At 50.1% G+C, this 21,832-nt stretch overlaps 1 protein-coding gene across 5 annotated transcripts; it reads left to right on the forward strand.

Annotated features, from left to right (window-relative positions):
• Positions 1-2,923: 2,923 nt before the first annotated feature.
• LOC138918169 (ral guanine nucleotide dissociation stimulator-like) lies at positions 2,924-16,850 on the forward strand. 5 transcript variants are annotated; one of them, XM_070238369.1, is made up of 10 exons: positions 2,924-3,141; positions 3,542-3,652; positions 4,525-4,718; positions 5,314-5,421; positions 6,084-6,270; positions 6,417-6,721; positions 7,496-7,711; positions 8,132-8,178; positions 8,688-10,966; positions 16,762-16,850. In XM_070238369.1, the coding sequence occupies exons 1-6, from the start codon at positions 3,085-3,087 to the stop codon at positions 6,480-6,482; spliced, it is 723 nt and encodes a 240-aa protein (XP_070094470.1). In that variant the 5' UTR covers positions 2,924-3,084; the 3' UTR covers positions 6,483-6,721; positions 7,496-7,711; positions 8,132-8,178; positions 8,688-10,966; positions 16,762-16,850. The 5 variants fall into 5 exon arrangements, with proteins under 5 accessions (XP_070094470.1, XP_070094468.1, XP_070094472.1 ...); XM_070238367.1 differs by having other exon boundaries at positions 2,942-3,141; positions 8,075-8,178; XM_070238371.1 differs by lacking the exon at positions 5,314-5,421 and having other exon boundaries at positions 2,976-3,141; positions 6,417-8,178; positions 8,688-10,109; positions 10,207-10,286; positions 10,805-10,966.
• Positions 16,851-21,832: the final 4,982 nt, after the last annotated feature.

Raw genomic sequence — 21,832 nt, forward strand, 5'->3', positions numbered from 1 at the left:
CCTTCCAGCCCCTAGTCTCCTGTCTGGAGCAAACAGATAGCGTCAGAGGAACTTTTACATTTCATTTATAATGTATGCGTACAGGGCATGCAATGTGCTGGATGTTGCAAGTGTTTTGAAACATTAACTCCTTTAGCACTCTCCATATCCTCACAAATTAGGTACGCTTATCCTTCTTGCCAACAACAGATGAAGAAACTGAGGCACCAATGAGGTAAGTACTTTGCCCTTTACCAATATCTAGGAAGTGATTGAGGTGGAATTTGAACATAAGATGTTGGCTCCATATTCTCTTCTCTTAATCATGTTCTTTGCTCTCTAAGACTTCATACCATGAAGACGATGGCTCAGCGTATCCATTTTCTTGTTACACCCAGTAGCCCCACTCTTTGATCTCTGTCTGCAAAAGATGCTATTTGCATCAAAACTCTTGCACATACACAACCAAAATGACTTCTCCCCATATCCCATGTCCTGGAAAATACATAGAGAACATTTCAAAACATTTCTTGCCCAGGCTGGGAGTGCTTCTGGGTAATCCCACTGTTCCTGTAAGAAGCCAAGGGCAGGCTGGGAGCTGTGTCTCAGGGGAAAGGTGAGCTCAGGAGTTACTATGGGGTTACAAAATGGATGGGGGGCCTCAGTAGGAATTGACTTCAGGATCTGGTGGTGTTTCAAGCTGGGTGCCAATTTTCAGGCTTTGGTTGTAGGGGCTGGTGCCGCATTCCAGGGAGATGGGAGTCTCCCTGTGTTCTTGGGGAAACCAGACCCTTGAAAGCAAGGGAATGAGAATTTCCTTTCACAATGGACTTGGGAGGGGAAACATTCAGCCCAGAAGAGACAGCCATGATCCTGATGAAACCAGAAGAATCTACCTCCTCATCCACCAATCAGAAAGCCCTCCTTCATGGACTCACTTTATCCAGATGAGACCAAGAAGGAGGACATCATGAGATGCCCTTGCAGGTGGGAGACCTGTGACAGTGGAGCCTGTGCCTGGGAGGCTCTGAAAGGCATCATAGGGGTGACATTTGCTGTGAGCAGGGTGCCAGATGAGAGGCACGCCTGCCTGTGTCTGGGAACAGTTTGAGCGTCAGGGAGAAGGCACCGCTGGCGCAGAGGCTCACAGGAAGAAGTGGGTCTGACCAGACAATGTCAGAAAGATGGCAGTGTAGCTGGAAGGAGCCTGAGAAGAGAGAGGAGGGTAGATGGGGACAGGCAGGGCCAGAGGGCAGGAACTGGCAGACTGTGCTTTTCCCGTCGCTCTCTGATGACACTGCTCTAAGACATTGCACGTAGAAAATACAAATCCTTAACATCTCACAAATTCTGTGTGCCAGGAATGGGGCACAGCTTAGCTGGGTGCCTCTGCCTCAATGTCTCTGTGAAGCAGGGGCTGCGGCTCTATTGCGGCTCTACTCGGGGAGGGTTTGCTCCCAAGTTCACTCACATGCATGTTGACGGGGTTTGTTTGGACTGAAAGTCTGAGTTCCTGCCTGTCTGTTGGCTGATCATTCCCTCCATTCTCTCCTATGGAGCATCTTCATAGGACAACTGAAAACATGCACACTTGCTCCCCCAGTTCCAGAGATATAAGAACTGGAGAGAGAGAAAGATGGAAACAGAAGGAGAGAAAGAGGGAGGGGACTAAAGCCAATGAGTAAGAAGGAAGGGCCAGGCTTTTTGTTCTTAACCCTGGGTTGCAGGCCATCCCATCACCTTGGCTGCATTCTATTCAGAAGGCAGTTCCTGACCACTTGTGGTTCCACAAGGGTGTGCACAGCAGAAGGCAGTGAGCACCAGGAGCCATGGTGGAGGCTGCCCACCACATAGGCTGACACGAGGCACTTGGGTCTGATTCTAGGTCAAACAGGAGACCATGCAAGGTTTCATGCCAGTGAATGGAAATATCTGAATTTCCCCTAATTTCCACCTCTTAAAGGTGCAGAGCTGGAAATGAGGTGACATTTGCTGTGAGCAGAGTGAAAGATGAGAGGCATGCCTGCCTGTGTCTGGGAATAGTTTGAGTGTCAGGGAGAAGGCACCACTGGTGCAGAGACTCGCAGGAAGAAGTGAGTGTGACCAGAGAAGGGCAGAAAGGTGGGGGTGTGGCGAGAAGGAGCCTGAGAAGGGAGCAGAGGGCAGATGGGGGCACGGCAGGGACGGGTGGTGGGAACTGGTAGGCTGTGCTTTTTGCCATCGCTCTCTGATGACATTGCTCCAAGAGCTTGCGCCCCAAAAGTACAAATCCTTAACATCTCACAAATTCTGTGTGCCAGGAAGGGGGCACAGCTTGGCTGGGTGCTTCTGCCTCAACGTCTCTCTGAAGCAGGGGCTGAAAATCTGAGATCCTGCCTGTCTGTTGGCCGATCATTCCCTCTGTGCAGACCTGGAAAAGAGGCCCAGAGGGGCAGTGACTTTCTCAAGGTCACAGAGCTGGAACCCAGGCCTGTTTTGAGGGGTACTCCACACTACATCCCATCCCTTCTTGTCATTCTTTCATCTCTAAGTGTGTGCATCAGACACAGGCAAACCAGACCACAGGTGTTGTCGCTATTGTCTCTTCTACACCTGAGGACGTCCTGAGGGAGCTATTTCCGGCATCGTCCCCATCGTGCAGGTTGGGTGATTGAGGAGGCCCTGGGAGGCACAATGGCATTTCCAGGACACAGAGCTTGTAGGAAAAAAGAGGTTGGAACTCAGCTGCATGTCCTCAAGCTGGAACCCTGGTTCCATCTCAAGGTCCTGTGTGGGGCACTGTGATGGGTATTTGTGTGCAGTCATGGAGATGACATTGGCAAGGAGGGTGAGCAGCCAAGATCCCAGAGGGGTTTTGGGTGGGTGTGATTGAAGAAGGGGCCAAGGTATGGGAACTCAGAGGAAGTGACCTCACTTCCTTGGTGACAGACCCCAACAGAACTTAGCACACTGGTCTCCAGGCGCCCACATTCTAGACATAGCATCCTATCGAGCTCACTTAAGTGGAGACGTTCAAGAGAACAGCATGTTTTCCTGTTGTCTCCCGAGTTGTGGAGGCTCTGGCTTCAGGAAAGCCAAGACAAAGAGCCCTTTCAGTCACTATAGATGCTGGCTTGCCCTCACCTGCACCGCGTCTGGTCATTTGTCAGGATGAGCTTTCAGGTAACACAGGGCCGGCCATCGGGGTTAGGTCAAAACTGGATGCCACCCCCACACCCCTTTGAGCCTACTTGTGTGTTGGAGGGGAGTGAGTGAGGGACGGCGGGGCTGAGTGGGGAGCACCCTGGGTAGGAGCTGTTTGCTCGGTGTTGGAAGCCTGGCAGTGTGTCATGTTCCCAGCCTAGGTGGTGGCTAGTAGGATGGGAGAGTGGGTGCTGGGAACCAAGCTCCTCTACCCATAGGTTAGTCCCGAGCCATCTGGGTGTCATCTCATTCCCTCCCTGGCTGGAGGTCTATGCAAATGCTGCTCGGTACCTGATCTGTGCTGGGGTTTACTCCTGTGGCCAAGTCGAGGCAGGCCCCTGAGACCTGCCGGCCCGCCTCTTGGGCACTGTATTTGCAGAGCTGCACGCAGGAGGTGGTCGAAGAGCTGGCAGATGGGTTCGGGTACTCCATTTCCCTGGACAGGGACCAGCTGCACCGCACCATCATCAATAACCAGGGCTGCTCCGAGGTGAGAGTGGGCACGGAGGGGTCTTCCCATCCAGGCCCCTAAGATGACCAGGGCAGGCCCAGAATCCAACCTCAAACTGCCGTTCTCCTGGGACCCTAACAGGGCTGTCCCCCATGAGTGTCCCACAGTCCCATTCCCAAAGGAATCTGGACTTCCGCTTCTCCCTACCAGCTGCATAGGAGGATAGGAAGGCACTCTTTGCATTTTCCTAGGAAGATTAGAGAAAACGTTGATGTCATTGTCGCTTCCCAATAGGCCCTGAGTATCTTTGAATTTTGCCTCTTTTGGAAAATGGAACCTCGATAATGAAGGTCTCCAAACTTCCTTTAATGTAAGAGAGATAACCATCAGCGTGTTTTGGAAGTCAAAGGGATTCTCAGAACTTATCACTGCCCTGTACACTGTTTCCAGACCTGGGATGGGTGAGGTGGCCACCTAACATTTCCCTCCGGGTCAGGGTCCGATGATGCCTCAGGCAGTTAGAGGGGATGTCCCTCAGCCCCCAGTTTGGGCGGTTCTCAGTTCTGACCCACAGGACCTAGAGAAGCCACTTGGCATGCCTAAGCCTGTGTTCTCCTCTCTAGAGAGGGCGTGTCTGTTGAGGATTCACTGGGCTGGCGCTCTTCACAGAAGGAGCTCTGTTGTCCCTCAGTGAGCAAATGGCCTTGAGGGAGCTCAATGTGGAATCCTTCACCCGCCCAAAGTCCGATTGTACTTTGAAAGCCCAGAACCTTGCTGAGTGTGGGAGCCCCTGTCTCTCCTGTCGCACACGTCTGGGAGGGGCAAGGAGTTCCTGGGTCAGCTGCAGACCTTGATAATTCTGGTGGTTTGCAGTGGTGGCCCTGACCCTCTGTCCTCCTCATCCCACCCAGAGTGAAGATGAGTCCACTCTGTCTGTCACTGAGGCCTGCAGGATGCGGGCCCTCCAGGCAGGCATGATGCAGAGGCTCTCAGAGTCTGTGCTGCCAGCCTTCCCCAGCAGAGTCCTCTGCAGTGTCATCACCTCCCTCTGCAGATACTCAGGCTCCAGCACAGCCCACCAGGTGCTGGACCAGCTGTTTCCCAGGTGACTGCCTGCCTCCTCCTCAGCACAGTGGTGACTCTGCCCACTGCCAGCTGTGTGTCTTGTCTTGGGAATGTCACCGCATCTCTCTGAGCCTGAGTTGGCTCCTCTGAAACGTGGGGTGGGAGAGGATGAACTTGCTAGGCTTCTCCCAGGGACGAATGGGCTCAGCCATCCAGGTGCTGCCCTGGTGCCCGGCTCTGCAGAAAGGGCCCTGGGTCATGCTGTGGTTGCTGGTGTTGATTATTTCTCTGCTCCCTATGAAAAGTAGTCTTCCTCTCCCTTCACTGGCTTGTGGCTTTTTGAGTTTGGAAAAACACCTGGAGAGCACCCTGTCAAGGAGTTTGAGATGCCATCCAGCTGGTCCTGGTGCTTGTCCTTGGTGTAGCCATTTAGGGATCTCTGGGGCCCCAGAGGGGCCCCAGGCCTACTCAGACACCTGGGGTGGATCTGGTTGGAGTTCATTTAACAATGTCTATGAAGGACATACTGTGTGCAGGGCAACTGGATACACTAAGTGTCACTCAATAAATGAAGCAGACAGCCTCCCTGGGCCTCCCCTCTAATCTGAGTCAGTCACACTTGACATCATTTCTAGGTCCCATCTACCCTCCATCCTGGGCGATGCCCTCATCTCCTTTGGGACACATGGAGGCAGCTTGGCCCATTGTGTGCGGGATGCTGGAGGACAGCACCACCTCCCAAAGTGAGCGGTCTTTGAGTGCAGACGGAGGGCCTCCTGTCTCTAGCAAACAGGGTGAGGAGAGGATGGAGGCTGTGGCTGGCGCAGGCCTGGGAGAACTCTGCATCTCACCCATCTTGTGATTCCCATGGGAAGGCTGAGTTCTGGTGGCTTCCACTCCAGCAGGACTGGACTCAAAGACAGCTATCTATGTGTCCCAGGCCCCCTGAGAACCGGTTGGGAGGCTGGGCTGAGTTCCCTCCTAGAGACCCAATCCCAGCAGAGTCCCAGCTCCTTGTGTCTCCCTTTCTCCACATCCACCCCTTGTGAGCGCCACCACCAGGTCCATAGTAGGAGGTGCGTGAGCACGCTGCTCAGAGATCTGCTGGAGTCTTCATTCCAGTGGCCCACATACATAGAGGGCTTGGGTGGGCTGTGTCCAGACCCTTGGGGAGGAGAGTGTCGGTGGGAACAAGAGACTCTCACAGACTCTGTGTTCAGCCTGCTGGGTGAGCAGGCCTGCCACTGCCAGGACAGCCAGCCAGGGCTCAGGGCTGGGATGGGCCCCTCCTCTGGAGGGGGAGGGTCTGGCACAGGGGCGGAGATGCTAACAAGAGTGCCTTGGGTGGGCAGTGTTTAAGGAAAGGCCGGACCACTGACTCTCTGGCCCATCTGCCTCCCCACAGTGCTATTTCCTGCTGGGAACCTGGCTGGGCCAAGGGCAGGATTGCAGGGAGCCCCTGCGGTTTCCATGCTGGACCCTGCAGCTGGCCACTCTGCACGTCAGCTTTGATGGCTCACATGTGGAGGGCCATGCCTAACTTGTGCCAGGCCACCTGGAGCACCTCAAGGCCATTGAGGCTAAACAGAAAGGTGAGGGGACTGGAGTCTGGGAAGACTGTCTGTGTTGAGGTTCATGGGCTAGAGTTCCCTTAAAGGCAGTGGAGTCCTTCCTGTCTTTGGAAAGGCACAGAAACTGTCAGGTGTGTGGGTCAAACTTTCTCCTTATCCTGCTGCAGAGCCAGCTCCAAAGCTCCTGCCACATCCAGAGCCAGAGCCAGAGCCAGAACCAGCCCCTGGGCTAGAGCCATCTCCAGCTCCAGCCCCACCACCCGTGGCAGAGCTGGAGCCAGCATCACCTGCATCGGACCCTACAGGGCTGGAGGAAGGGGCACCATTAACTTCAGCCTCAGTGCCAGCTCCTGAACTAGAGTCCACTGGACCCTGGGCTGTAACCACCGAAAACCAGCTGAGGGAGGAGAAGTCAAACATCTTGGACTTCCCTCCCCGGCTGGTGGCAGAGCAGCTGACAAGCATGGAGGCCGTGAGCAGCGGGGCTTGCAGGGAAGGGGGGCCCTGCCTTTCTGTGCCATGAGCTGCCCCACACTTGCCATTCCCTGATCCAAAATATGATGATCTGGGTCCACATTCTTGCCCCTGCCCCTTACCAACACTGCGACTTGGGCACTTTCTTAACCCCAAGCGTTCGCTGTCCCCACGTGCACAGCAGAGCTGGACACTAAGGGCACCTGCTGCACGGGGTGGCTGTGCCGATGAACGAGGTGGAACAGAGAGGAAGTTGGGATGGGTCTGGCCCTTTGGTGCAGGAGGGAGCTCACTGAAGTGCTGCCAGGTCCTTGGGCCGATCACGCGTGTGCCCAGGGGGCCTTCAAATCCTCAGCACACATCAGGCATGTGATGTGTACTGACTCCAGCGGAGACAATCACATAAAGCCAATGCTTCTCCCTGCCTCGGGGGAATGTGCATGGGGATGGGGAGTGGGACCCGAGGGGGACTGCGATGGGTGGAAGATGTCCCTTGGGGTGGGCCGGTGAGGGCTGTGTTCCGGAGCTTGGAGGAAGTGAGATGGGGCTGGGAGCAAATGCCCTCCCTTCTGCACAGCACTGTGTCCCAGGTCATCGTGTGCTGACACCTTCAGTGGACACGGACAAAACCCAGGGAATCCCACACATCTCAGAGATCACATCCTCTGCTTCCTGAGCTCCCGCTCTGTCCTCAACCCGCCTGGGACTGTGGGGGACCATGGATGCCAAGCTGGGGTGAGGCAGTGCTGGCAACACTCTGAATCTTCCTCAGGAGCTCTTCAAGAATTTGGTGCCTGCCCACTGCCTGGGCTCCATCTGGTCCCAGTGAGACAGCAGGGACCACAAGTACCTGGCACCCACCATCCGTGACACTGTGGCACACACGAACACCTTGGCCAACAGTGTCATCGCTACGTGCCTCGGGGCCCTGGGCATGACAGCGCAGGACAGGGCCAGGGTGGTGGAGCTGTGGATTCATGTGGCCGAGGTAAGTCATGGGAGGCCCATGGAGGCCCTGTCTGGAATCATGGGAATTGCCTCTTGTTTCTCAGCTGTCGATATTGAAGTCTGTGGTCTGAATCCCTGCACTGGTCCTAGACACTCCTGCCAGGGCCACACTGACCTTGACTTGAGGTCCTGGTGGTGGCAAGCTCACTTCCTTCCTGTGCTCCTTCCTTGTGTTCAGCTAAAAATCCTTGTGCCAGGCAGTGTTACTCCTCAGGTCCCAGGTGTGCCCTCCCTGGGTTTCCTGGGCATCTGTCTCCAGGAGAGGAGAAGTCCATGAGGGGACAGAATCCAGAGCTGGAGAGCTCCAGCCCCCACTCACAGCTCAATCTCTTCCCTTCCCAAGGGGTGCCTAGGCCTCAAAAATTTCTCATCGTTCCACATGATCCTTTCTGCTCTGCAGAGCCCTGCCATTAAGCGTCTCAAAGACACCTGGGGACAAGTATCCAGGTGGGTAGGCTGCTCTCCATCCAAGCACCACGAGGGGGAGGTGGACCTGGCAGCCGGCATTGGGTCGCCATGGCCCCCGCAGTCAGCTGAGATCACCTGGGAGACAGTGAATGCCTGGGACACCGACTGATCCAGTTCCTGGGTCTCTGAGCCTCTCAGGGCCCTTAGGCCAGCGGTTCTGCCCAGGAACTCATTTCCTTCAATATCAGATCCTGACTTGAGCCCAGTGGAGATTCTCAAGTGTTTCCTTTGCAGCAACAGAAATCTCCATCCAACTGAAACCAAGAGTGTTCAAAACAGATCTGTGTGGTAGATATGGGAATGGAGGCCCCAGGTGACAACAGGAGAGGCCCCTCCCCAGTCCCATGGAGACCTCTGGGCTCAGAGCAACCCAGTGAAATCCCTCATCCAGGCCCCAGGCTGTTTGGGTCTTCTGGGATCTAAAACAAATGGGATTTGCCCTTCAACCATCCCATAGTCTTTCTTTCTTTCTTTCCCCACTCCCCCAGGGAGAGATCCTACACCTTTAAGAAGTGGTGCAGGGGACAGCATCATGTGAGCAAGAGACTGTTCCTGAAGGTAACCTGGGGCTGGAGATCTGGGAGGAGGGGTGCGCGAGGGCCCAGGAACATCCTGAGGGCATCCTAGGAAGTGAGGCTATGGTAAGGCCATCCTGGGGTTCAGAGACCCCTGTCGGTGGGGCAGGAAGGAGATGCCGCACGGCCACCACCAACACCCTCTGCCCTCTCCCTCCATGTCTCAGTTTGGCTATTGTTGGGACACACTCTGGGAGTGCAGAGGTCAGGACTGTGGTCAGTGGTGGGGCAGGGCGAGGGGTGAAGGCAGCGGGGACAGGGACTCTGGCTGGGGCGGAGAGTGGCCTCTCCTCAGTGGGTCCTTGAGCAAGTCTCTGCCCCTCTGTGGGCCTCGGTCTCCTCCTCTGGGAAATGGAGGGAGATGACGTGGTGCAGGCCTCACGTTGGGGTGATACCGTCCAAGGGATGACAGGAATGGGAGGAGATTTGTTCTGGCTCCTCCTCGAGAGCTGAGGGGAGAGCAGTGATGACAGTCAGATGACAGGAAGTCCTAGGAGAGCGCTGGAGGCAGGTGGAGTTCTCACTCTTTCCTGATGAGGAAAGAGGCTCAGGGAGGCCTGGGCAGGCCCAAGGTCACACAAGAGTGAGTCCTGGAGCCAGGACTGGTCTAGAATCAGAGCACTCTGGAGGTGGAAACAGCATAGGAAGCAGGGGACTGGAACCTAATGGCCAGGGTCTGAGGTCAGGGGCCTTGGGGGACATGTGGAAGGGAGAAGGACCTCTCTGACCCTGTCCTCAGCACTGACAGGAGGCGACCTCCGTGTTGGCCACTGCACAGAGGGCCCGCCATGGAGCCCAGGAGAGGCAGCGGCAGCAGGTGAGGGTGCCTGTGGTGGAGGTGCCCAGGAGTCAGAGGAGAGGTGGCTCCCCCTCCCAGCTGGAGGCCTCCCTCAGGAGAGGGGCCTTCCTCCTCCAGGGCATCTCCTATAGCCACAGATCCTGAAGTGCCTGCATTGACAGTGAGCAGGGGGAGTCCTGGAAGGGCTGGCAGCAGGACAGATTTGGGGTGGGGAGGGGCAGGGGCCACACCCCCTGGCGTTGACCAACAGCCAGCCCTGGGACATGACTGGTGGGGTTTGGTGCTCCTGGAGGGGAGGGCAGGAGGGGATTGTGGATGTTGGGGTGTCCCGAGGATCCTAGGCTGCTGTGTATGGGAGTGTGGGGTGGGCAGGTGGCTCAGGTGAGGGGTTTCAGAGGAGGGTTCATGGGGGTACCTGAGATTGGAAGCTCATCACCATGCCCATCCCAATGGCGGCACAGGGTGTCGTCCCCTCCCTGGTGACATTCTTCAGTTCCCTTGAGCTGCTGGATGCTACGATGGAGGATTATGTGGCGGTGAGTGAGCCCGGAGGTGGGTCTAGGGGCTCAGGCTCCTGAGGGTGGGGAGGAGAGAGTCCTGCCCTGAGCCCTGAGCTGTCTGCATTTGGCAAAGGTCCTCTCAGCAGTGCCTCCAGCATCCTGTGGCAGCCGAGGCATCAGGCCCAACACAGTGATGAGTGATGCAGGCTCCGTGTAAGTCACCGTCCATGTTCCCTGGGCTGTTGAGGCCCTGAGCTGCAGGAGGTTGTGTCTGAGCTGGACTCAGTCCCCCCTCTAGCCCTGCTGATGTGGAGAGAGAAGTTGGGCCCCTCTGAGTCAGGAAGCACATCACTTTCTGAGCTTTTCCTTCCTGCCTGAGGTCTCCATCTCCCTGTCTGTCATCAGAGAGGGTTGGGTCACGAGGTCGCTGGCGTTAGCTCCTCTGTGCCCCCCATCACAAAGCCCTGTTTCGTGCACACTTCCTGACTCCCTGGGATGTACCTGTCACCCCACTGCAGAGGTCCCCACCTCTCCAACAGTACCCCCCACAGTTCACCTGTTCCTCACACAGTCCCTGCCCCATAGAGGTGGACACACTCTCCTACCTGCAGAGGATCAAAGCACCCAGTCTATGCAGGCTGACAAGTAGCCTGAGGGCTTGCTCTTGTGTAGGGCAGTTCCCTAGGGCAGGCTGCCTGCCCTGGCTGATCTGGATTATTTCTGTGCTCTAGTTGGTTTGGCCGACCCCCTGGGCTGTCGGGCAGAGGAAGAACTTCAATGCTGTCTGCCAGCACCTGTCAGCATGCCTGTACTAGGTCACAAGAATGGCCACCACCAATGTCTGTCTCTGGAGACGTCTCACCTCTCACAGAGACACACCCAGAGCCTACCAGGTGAGTCTCTTTTCACCAAAGGACTGTGCAGCTTTCTTTTTGGTGACTTTAGGTTTCTCTCTGATATGGCTGAATTTGTGCCGGGCCCTTTAAGACCCGGTGTTTTCCTGCTTTCATCTGATAGCTTTTCTGGGGGTATTGCCCCATTGCAGTTAATAGGCAGCCGAGCCAAATAGTAGGGCACTCATCTCAGTTGTGCTGAGTCTGAAGCATGCTTATGGCAGTAACAGGCCCCTGCTCAGGTCCCCACTTCTCCAGGGAGGGCTGTGTACCTTAGGGTGGCTCCTGCCCTACTGGTTGTGAAGGTCTGTGGTTTGTGAAGGTGGCTTTTTCTCTCCAGAAGGAATTTCTGCCTCTTCCACCTCAGTCAGGACTGTCCCTTATTGTGGGGGTTCTTTTCATCCAGTTTCCAGTTTTCTCTCCAGGGTAATTTTTCCAAGAACAGTTGTAACCTAATTCTGTTTGTGGGAGGAGGTGAGTTCAGAGTCTGCCTATGCTGCCATCTTGATGAGATCCCTACTGCCTCATCTTGATTTACAAGCAAAACCTGGAAAACCTCCCCAAACAAGTGTTTTTTGGTTTCTGTAGGAATAGTACAGAAAATATTGGGGCTAGCCCAGTGGGGCTGGCAGTGAAGCTCACATGTTCTGCTTCTGCTGTCCAGGGTTTGCCAGTTTCAATCCCGGGTGCAGACCTACGCACTGCTTGTCAAGCCATTCTGTGGCAGGCGTCCGACACATAAAGTAGAGGAAGCTGGGCACAGATGTTAGCTCAGGGCCACTCTTCCTCAGCAAAAAGAGGAAGTTTGGTGGCAGAGGTTAGCTCAGGGCTAATCTTCCTCAAAAAAAAAATATGAAGAAGAAAATATTAATGTTACCTTTGGTGCTGAAACTCAATTTTGTGGAGTAACATTCAACCTCAATGTGAATTTCGCCATGTTTTTTTGGCTTTTATGGCACTGAGAGCTGAAGCATCAGATCAGAAGGTAGAACTTAGAGGCTGTGGACTACGTTTCCCAAAGGGCAGGAGGCAGGGAGACTGGCCTCTTACTTTTCATGTAAAGAGACTCCATTTCCCATCAGGCAGCGGGTGGGAGGAGCATGGCTCCTGATTTTCCTTGGCTGGCAGTTGACCAGTACAGTCTCCACCTCCTGCTGGTTGATCCCGTTTGCCACGCCTCCCAGCTCGCCCTGCCTGCCCACGTGCAGTGCAGTGGCACGTGGCTGCCCCAGGTCCTCTGGCGCCCCAACTCTCTGCTGCCAACGCCTCCACTCTCGCCAGCCTCCCCACTCGCCCGCCCTTCCAATCGCCCCTCCCCTCCAGCTCGCCCCGCCCTCCCCTGGCTCCGCCTCCTCACTCACTCGCCCACCCGCTTGCCCCCCAACTCCTGCTCTTCCTGAGCCAATGGGGAGGCCGCAGACTTCCGGGTCAGGCGGGGCAATGCCGCCTCCCCGTGGAGTAGGCGAATGTGGCGGGAAGTCCTGCCTGTTGCACAGCGATGCGCCTGAGGCCAGCGGTAGAGAGGGCGCGGCCATCCCCTCCAAAGCGGTCCCCCTGAGCCCAGTGTCCCGCGGGGCTGTCCCGGCCAGGCCTCGTCCCTCCTGGGCGGGGGCGGCCGGTCCAACGCGCTCCGCGTCGGGCGCTCGGCCGGCGGAGGACGGTTTGTGCCGCCCCGGCCCGCGAGGCCCCGGCCTCCGGGCGTCGCTTCCGCGGGGAGCCCGGGCGGGAGCGCTTTGACGGGGCTCCGCGGAGACGAGGAGGCCCTCGGAGGACGGCGGGCAGGGCCGCAGCGGGGCGGGAGGGCCGCTCCGAGGGGAGACGCGCCCTGAGCCCGGGCACGTGGCACGGGACCCGGACAGCCTTCCGGGCGGCGGTGCGGCCCTGGCCCGCCGTGTCTGCTGAGGCCTGCGGGGCTCTGTCCTCGAGGGCCGGGGCGCGGGGCTCGCGGGCTGCACAGGGCTCCTCGGTCCCTCCGTCCCCTCCGTCCCCATTCCCCAGCGATGGAAGACAGTCCAGGCAGCTGTCTCAGGCTCAGAGAGGCTGCCTGCTGTGCACACCGCGTGTGTCTCCACTCCCCGCTCTCAGGGATGCGGGAGAGGGACAACCGGAGGGAGGGGGAGGGACAGCAGGCCTTGTCCTGGTCCGGAGGGAGGGGGAGGCCACCCTTGGCTCCTGGGAGTCCGCCTGGTTCTCCACCTGCCTCCTCTGGACTCACCTGGTTTTGTCTCGCCTGGTGTGGACACCTCCTGTCTCTCCCCATCTCCCTTTCCTGGAACAACATGGACCTACCGGTTTGCTGTGGGAGTGCACTGGGTTTGGGGACTGTGGAAAAGCCTCCTGAGTTCTTGTTCTTCTTCCCTTTCTTACTGGGATTGCCTGTCTGTTGAGTCTGAAATTTGCAAGCATCAAAGAAAATGCAGGACAGTATGTATTTTTAAGAGTTCAAAGCAGGACATAGGCACCTTACTTTTTATGACATGCAGAGCAGGATTCTTTGGGAAAGAATTTGATCTACAATCGTAAAGCAATTTCAGAGGGAAGCAAGAGTGTTTCATAGAATCATTTTGTTCTGCACCTGTTTATGCTGTCCCAACTGGCGTGTAGTGATTGGCATTAAACTTCTGAGTAGATAAGGTGATGTTCATCTGCTCCCTGTAGAAGGGAAGGTCGCTTAATGGCTTTCTCTGCTGAACGGGCCACAGATGGTGTTCTCTGTGCCTTGGGACAGTGCTGATCAGATTCTGAGTTAACACAGCAACACAACCTCAATAACAGTAAACTGTGTTAAGCGTTGCTGTCATTTTAGCGCTAATATCTATATTAATAATCTACACGAATTTTTATAGTGTAACGACCTCCTGTTGTGTTCAGTGCTGCAAAAGTTGTTAAACCAATGAGATGATGCAGGCATGTGTCAAGCGTAGAACCTAGCAGATAGCAAGTGAGAAAGTGCCCAGGAGATGATCATACAGAAAGCTTGTGCTAAGTTGTCTAGCAAGATGCAGTGTGTATTTTAAAAGTCGCAGTAATGCTTTCAAAGTGTTGGGAGTCCCTAAAATTAAATTCTTAAATAGGGCAGCTTTTTTTGTGTTTGAGAACTACTGTGAAATAATTACAATTATTATTATTATATGAATGTCCCCGATATCTGAAAAAGAAAAAATAAGATTTTTATGTTGACAACTATATATTTTTCCTTAAAGTCGTCTTTAATAAAGTATAATGTACTTTGAATAGAATTTTGACTTGAAAAATAAAGCTTCCTGGAAATGAAACAAAGCTTTTAAGTGGACCTTCTGTACAATGAAGAATGAGTCCTGGATTCCTGCCAAAGTGCCGGCGCTTCTGTCTCGATACCTGAGGCAGCAAACCTAACAAGAATAAATGCTGCCTCTGTGTGTGTGGAGGAGGCTCTCATGACATTGGTGTTGATGGGTTTTGAGAATGGGTTGGTACCTGTATAGGTCTGGAGAGTAGGTTTCAGACATGCCGGGTGAGGTTATTATTCCGCGTGAGCAGAAGTGGTCTGATTTGTGCCCCAGATGTCGGGGGCCTGCTCAATGTCGGGGACTGTGCTGGGAGCAGAGTCTGTTCTTGATACTGTAGTGTTTTTTGGAAGCAAGTTGTCATGGTTTTAAACTAATAGACATCATTCTTTTTGACTGCAGTTATCTAGCATCCAGCACACAAGAGGTCAATAAATGTGTAGGGCATGTTTGAAGACAATATGGAATTTTTGGTAAGGATGCAAGATTAATTAGAAAGCTGATAGAATCCTGGCAAAGCATGTGGCTAGGTGGTGTAACATGATGTGTTTGTGCCCTAGGGTGTCTCTGGCCCTTTTGACCACAGTTCCTGGCAGGATGTTCCCACTTGCCATTATAAAGATGCAAAAAGGGCCATGTCCTTGGATTGTTTCCCCTTGGCTCCTGAATGATAGTTAAGGACCTGACATTTGAAGGTTGCTGTTTTGCCCTCATTTTAGGCACTTTTCCAGTGATTCCTGCTCCATCTCTCCCAACGTTGAGTTAAATCTTTGCACTCCAACTCAAGCACGTTCTCCTTACTGTTGTTGTTCTGGATGACATAAGGACAGCCCTTTGAAAAAGAAAAGCTCTCTAGAGAGCCTAGAGAGGTAGGAGGTGTGTGCTTTCCCCCAATAGGAATTAGATGTTTAATATTCAATAAATACTAACGACAGGAAACTATTCTACTTTACATTAATCTTCTTCAGTAAATTTGTTAAGAATATTCTTAGCCACAGCATCTTTGTCATCTTGGAAACATCTATTGTGAATCATATTCTTGATTTCGTCTTCATGTAGGTACGTGGGCTTTGATGATTCTTTGCCAGAACTCCTGTCCTTCCCTGGCTCCCTGGCCCATAGCATGGGAATGAGTACGGCAGGGTCTGAAAATTAAGTTAGACATCGTTCGTGCTGGTAGATATTTAGGGTGAATATTAAACATGTACACACAGGAAAATGTTTATCAAAAAAGCCATATACATAAAGTGGGAGGATGTACTAGGTGGAATAATATAATTAAATGACAAGGTTCTTAGTTTGAGACTTCAGAATGTTCTGTTGTATACTTTTTAAGCAAATAGCAGACTTTGTTGGAAAGACACATTTGTCTTATGGAGCTCAGTATCTGGAACAAGATAGTTGGTCCTGCAAGGAGTTAAATGACAACTGGAAAGTCATTAGGATCCAGGGCAGCACCATCCCACACTTTTGGGGGCTTTCTCATACTTTCCTATGCATTTATGTCATTTTCTCTTTGCAAACTGTCTGTCTAGCTGCCATTGGCTTGTAGGGCAGATATTCTGCTCCGGACCTAGCTCCTTGTTTCAGAACCAAAAGAGACTCCATTATCTAACTGTGAACTGTATCTGAAATTTTCCACGAAGTCATAAAGTTAGAAGTCTTGTAGCTAAGGTCACTACAGCTTTGTTTCTGGTTAATTGCTGTTTCTCAAGGAACAGCTGAACAATTGCCACCGTTGGGTGATTCTGTATATGAATGTGTTGTGAGCACATTTCACAATACCAAGTGTTAGAAAGTGCCCTTAAACCTTTAGTATTCATAGGCTACGTCTGGGAGACCCAGAAACAGAAACTTTTATGGTTTCAACAGGCAGTGTTGCTGTTTTTGACTTCTCCTGGCAGTGTACTATGTAATGTGGCCACAGAGCTATCAACGTACAGATTATATCTAGTTATAAAATGTCATAAGAAAAAGGAACAAACTGTTGACATAGGCAATGATTTGGATGGAGCTTAAGGCATTGTACTGAGTGAAAAAAGCCAATCTGCAAAGGCTGTGTGATTGATTCGATGTACACAGCATTCTCAAAATGGCAACATTATAGAAATTGAGAAGAGATCCATTTTTCCACGGTCACAACTGGGGGTGGAGGGGGTGTGGCTCTAAAGGGGTTGCCTGAGGGAATTTCTCTGGGGTAATATAACAGTTCTGTGTCCTGATTGTTCTCATGGTTACAAGGATTTTTATGCATGAGAAAACATCATAGAACTCTACACACATCTAGGGAATTTCAGTCCAAACTGAAATTCTACTAAGTAGTTGAATGACTAATGCTGTATCCGTGTCTATTTCCTGGTTTAGATCACTGTGTTGTGCTTGTCCTTTGTATGGCTCTACCACATTTTATTGAACCATTCACCCATTGAAGGGCATGTGGGTTGTTTCTAGTTTTTGACTATTACAAATAAAGCTGCTCTGAATACTCATGTACAGCTTTTGCGTGAATCTATGTTTTCATTTTTTTAGTGTAAATGCCCAGGAGTGCAACTGTTGTTTTCTACATGGTTTTGGAAGAGTTGGACATCTGTAGGCAAAAGGAAAAGAAAAAAAGAAAACCAAGGTGTAAACCTCATGTCTTCTGCAAAAATTAATGTTAAATGGATTCATTGGATCATCTTTTTTGTCTTCATTCAAAACCAGTTGGCTTACACTGCAAACAGCATTCCAAAATGAAGATGGGAGGAAACGAGTGAGCATTTAGGTATGAAAATGAATGCAGACTTGGGAAGGTAGGACATGGCTCGAGTCTTGAAGAGAGCATGTGTCCATTTGAGAAGAAGGGGAAAACGTTCCAGAGAATAACATGAGACAAGACAGGTGGTAGAGAAGATAGGTCCGAACTGGCTGTTTCAGGGAGTCATGTGTGTGATGAGGAGGGGGGAAGGAAAGGAAGGATAAGTGGTTCATGAGGATAGAAAACTGCTGGCTAGGTTGTGGAATTGCTAATGAGTTTCAGTGGAAGTTCTTGAGCAGGAAAAAGCTATTGGAGAAATGGTCTTGAAGGAACGTTGTCTTAGGATCACGTATGGCAGCGATGGGTTGGTAGAAAGAACAAGGTATAACCTTGACCCTTATGTTGATTTAGCGCTTTGTGTTACAGCTGTCTTCCCAAAAGCTAAAAGAGTGGTGTCCCTTCAGGATCTGAAGTACCTGGGCTTTCCTAGAGGGATAATGGTAGATTTCAGATCTTTGTCATGACTTTGGTGATGGACACTGAGGACTCCGCTGGACTTTGAAGCTAGGAACACTGCTTTTAGTAAGTTGTACGTGTCAGAAGAAGAGTCCTTTGTTGGCTTATTGCTGATGTGGATGATGTTTCTTCTCTAAACTGTCTAAGAGGTAAGCAACTGAAATGAGAAGAACACACAGAGTTCATGAATTGGCCCAACGAGGAAAAGTTAACAGATCGCTTTTCTTTATTTTTATTTAATCATCATGTGCTGATACTTGTATGTGAAGAACTATACAGAGAATGGTGAGGAACAGGGTCCTTCCAAATCACTGAGGAGCCAACAGGGACACATGGCTCTAATTGCAGCATTCGGGGTTTTATTCTGAGGGAAGCATTTCCAGTCAATGAGGACATCGTGTACTTCCTGCCAGTGATCCAGAAGATCTTCAAGGATAGAATAGGAACCTACAATAGTATACGAACACTTCGCTTATAGTCAGCGGGATGTGACAAGTGACAGCCCTCGAGCCCTAACTTCTTAATTTGTGACTAAACGTACTCAGTTCCTCTTTTCTTAGAGCCCACTTCATTTCTTGATTTCTTACTTGGAGAAAATTATGCTTTTTTCCAATTCATCTGTGGGAATCCGATTTGGCTTCTGCATTTTTTTGTGCATTTAGAAGTTGATCTTAGATATATTTTAGGCTTCTGTCCTTTTTTTAAGACCGCTACGAAATATAATTTATTTAATGTCAGACAAACTACTACATATCAAAGCATTTCTGCTTCTTTATTTAGAACATGGAAAAGCATAACGTCTTGTTTTTCCAAAAAAAAAAAAAACAATGATGACTTGCTGAGCAAAGGATTTTACTGCCTAAGAGATTCCCATGACGCGTGTTAATGAAAGACTGGTGGTATGGAAACCTTTAGTGCAACCACTTCTTTGTCTTCAAAGTGCCTTTTCTGTTTGATTTGACTTCTTTGGGCTAATTCTTCCCTTTCAGTCTAGAAGTATTTTCCACTGAATGTGGAGATTGATCAAGAATACTTCACTTGTATTTGCTGCCATTCAGTATCATCACAGAATTTGTGGGGTTTTTATGTGCAGAAGAGCAAGCTCTTACAGTGCTATGCAACCTGCTCTGTTCATTTCAAACTATCATCGTTTGGCTACTGTGCCCTAGTGACTGCTTGACCAACGTGTAAGCAGGGCCACGGCATCCTGACCAATGGGCGTCAGTGTAAGCAGCCTAGAAAGCATGGGTCAGCACTTACTGTCTTTGTGAAGGGCAGGATTCCCAGTCAGGGATGTCCAAAAGTCTGCCATACTGAACTTTCATGCTAAATGGATGCCATTATCTGGCTTAGCTTCTGACTGAGATTCCGTGAATATATGAATAGATGAATATTTTGTGTGGCTCTTATAGAAGAAGGCACTTGGGGACAATCCAGATACTGTTCTCTCCTTCATCACAGGATGGCTTCAAAGAATCCTTTCCCCTTTCTCCTGGCCAGCTAGGTTTGCAGTGAGCAAAAACCTGTTCAGACTTTGTGCCAACACTTCTGGAATATGTGACACTTCATTTGTTTTCTAGAGCACAGAAGTTTGAAAGTAATTTCCTGTTTGTGCTTTCGACAGTGACATATGTCAGTGGAGTCAGGTAGATCTGAGTTGCAGTATTGACTGCTCTGTGACATTAGGGCAACCTGATTTTACCACCCAATCGAGGTTCAATCCTACCTGTTTTATGGTAGGGTTGTCAGAATTGACTCTGAGATGTGTACATGAATCACTTGCTATAATGTGTGGCCCACAGTCCGTGTTCAACAAATGTTTGTCATCCTCACCACTTGAGCATCCTTTAAAGTGTTTTTCTCTGGAGAGTGATCTGAAACAAAAAACATTTTTCAACTCATTTCCCACTGATCTCAAAAGCCAGGTATTAGATGTCATCACACTGTCTAGTCTGGTCTACCATGCATGCCTCCAGTGACAGGAAACTCAGCAACTCTAGAACAGTGTTTTTCAACCATGGGAGTAATGACATTTGAGATAGGTCGTTCATTGTGGTGGAGGGTTGTTCTCTGAATTGAATGATGTTTAGCACCAAACTTGGCTAGGGGGACAAAATCATCCACAATTGAGAACCACTGCTCTAGAGACAGCATATCCTCTTTGTTTCTTTTTTTTAAAAATGAGGTCATCATGGGTTATAACATCGTGTAATTTCAAGTGTACATGATTGCTTCTCAGTTTCCCTGGAGACTGCATCGTGCTCGCCTGCAACAGTCTAATTTTTATCCATCATCATATATATGTGCCCCTTTACACCTTTTGCTCATCCCCTAACCCCATTCCCTTCTGGTACCCACTAATCTGTTCACTTTACCCATCTGTTTATCTTCCACATATGGATGAAACCTTGGGATATTTGTCTTTCTCTGTCTGTCTTATTTTCACTTAACGTCACACCCTCACACTCCATCCATATTGTTTAAAATGGGACAATTTTGTCTTTTTTAATGGCTGAGTAGTATTCTGTTTTATATATGTACCATATCTTCTTTAGCCATTCCTCAGTTGAAGCACAGTGGGTTGCTTCCACATATTGACTATTATGAAGAATGCTGCAATGAACACAGGGGTGTGTAAATCTCTTTGAGTTGTTGTTTTCCATTTCTTTGAATACGTACCCAGTAGTGGGATAGCTGGATCATATAGTATTTCAGATTTTAATTTTTCAAGAAATCTCCACCTGTTTTCTATTGTGGCTGCACCAGTTTACATTGCCACTGGCAGTCTAGTAGGGTTCCCTTTTCTCCACATCCTCTCCAACATTTGTTATTTTTTGTCTTCATCATTATAGCCACTCTGACAGGTGTCAGGAGATAGCTCATTGTATTTTTGACTTGCATTTCCCTCATAATTAGCAATGTCGTGCATCTTTTCATGTGCCTGCTGGCCTTCTGTATATCTTCCTTGGAAAAACGTCCTTTCATATCCTCTGCCCATTTTCTAATCTGGTTGTTTCTGTTTTGTCGTTGAGTTCTTTTTATATTTTGGAAATTAACGCCTTGTCAGATATATGATTTTCAGATATTTTCTCCCAGTTGTTGGGCTGTTTTTTTGTGTTGTTCATGGTTTCCTTTGCCTTGCAGAAGATTTTTAGTTTGATGTAGTCCCACGTGTTTATTTGTTCGTTCTTTTCCCATGCCTGTGCTGGCATGGTATTCAAAAAGATGTTTCCCAGACCAATGTCAAACAGTGTACTGGCAATGTTTTCTTCTAGGAGTTTTATGATTTCAGGTCTTACCTTCAAGTGTTTAATCCATTTTGAGTTAATTTTTGTGTACAGTGTAAGATAAGGGTCTATTTTCATTCTTTTGCTTGTGGGTGTCCAGTTTTGCCAACACTGTTTTTTGAAAAGACTTTCCTTTCTCCATTGTATGCTCTTGCCTCCTTTGTCAAAGATTAGCTGTCCACAGATGTGTGGTTTTATGCCTGGGCTTTCAGTTCTGTTCCATGGATTTGGGTGTCGGTTTTTGTGCCAGTACCATGCTGTTCTGATTCCTAGAGCTTTGTAGTATATTTTGAAGTCAGGGATTGTGAAGTCTCCAGCTTCGTTCTTTTTTCTCAGGATTGTTTCGTCTATTCTGGGTCTTTTGCTGCTCCATATATACTTAGGATTCTTTGTTCTATTTCTGTGAAGAATGTCACTGGGATTCTGATTGAGATTCCATTGAATCTGTAGATTGCTGTAGGTAATATGAATACTTTAACTTTTTATTGTTCCAATCCATGCACATGGAATATCTTTCCATTTCTTTATATCTTCTTCAGTCTCTTTGTGTAATATCTTATAGTTCTCAGTGTATAGGTCTTTCACCTCTTTGGTAAGATTTAGTCCTAGGTATTTAATTCTTTTGTTGCAATTGTAAATGAGATTCTATTCTTGACTTGTCTTTCTGCCAGTTTGTTTCTAGTGTATAGAAATGCAACTGATTTTTGTAAGTTGATCTTTTTACTGTGAAACTTTTCTGTAGTTGTGGATTCTTTCTAATAGTTTTCAGATGAATTCCTTAGGGTTTTCTATATGTAGAATCATGTCATATGCAAACAGTGAGAGTTTCACTTCTTCCTTTCCAATTTGGATACATTTTACTTCTTTTTCTTGGAAAATTGCTGTAGTCAAAACCTCCACACCTATGTTGAATAGGAGTGGCAAAAGTGGGCATCCATATCTATGTAGAATACAAGTGGCAAGAGTGGGCACCCTTATCTTGTTCCTGTTCTTGGAGGGATGGCTTTCAGTTTTTCACCATTAAATATAATGTTGTCTGTGGGTGTTTTGGGACTTCGTA

The sequence above is a fragment of the Equus caballus genome, chromosome 16 (assembly GCF_041296265.1).
Source record: "Equus caballus isolate H_3958 breed thoroughbred chromosome 16, TB-T2T, whole genome shotgun sequence".
Classification (NCBI taxonomy): domain Eukaryota; kingdom Metazoa; phylum Chordata; class Mammalia; order Perissodactyla; family Equidae; genus Equus; species Equus caballus.

Bases quoted from the DNA above. Each gene is read 5' to 3' on its own strand.
- LOC138918169 (XM_070238369.1), top strand. From the start codon at position 3,085: ATGCTGGCTTGCCCTCACCTGCACCGCGTCTGGTCATTTGTCAGGATG. The intron at 3,653-4,524 runs GTGAGAGTGGGC...CATCCCACCCAG, and splicing joins ATAACCAGGGCTGCTCCGAG to AGTGAAGATGAGTCCACTCT. The intron at 4,719-5,313 runs GTGACTGCCTGC...CATCATTTCTAG, and splicing joins CTGGACCAGCTGTTTCCCAG to GTCCCATCTACCCTCCATCC.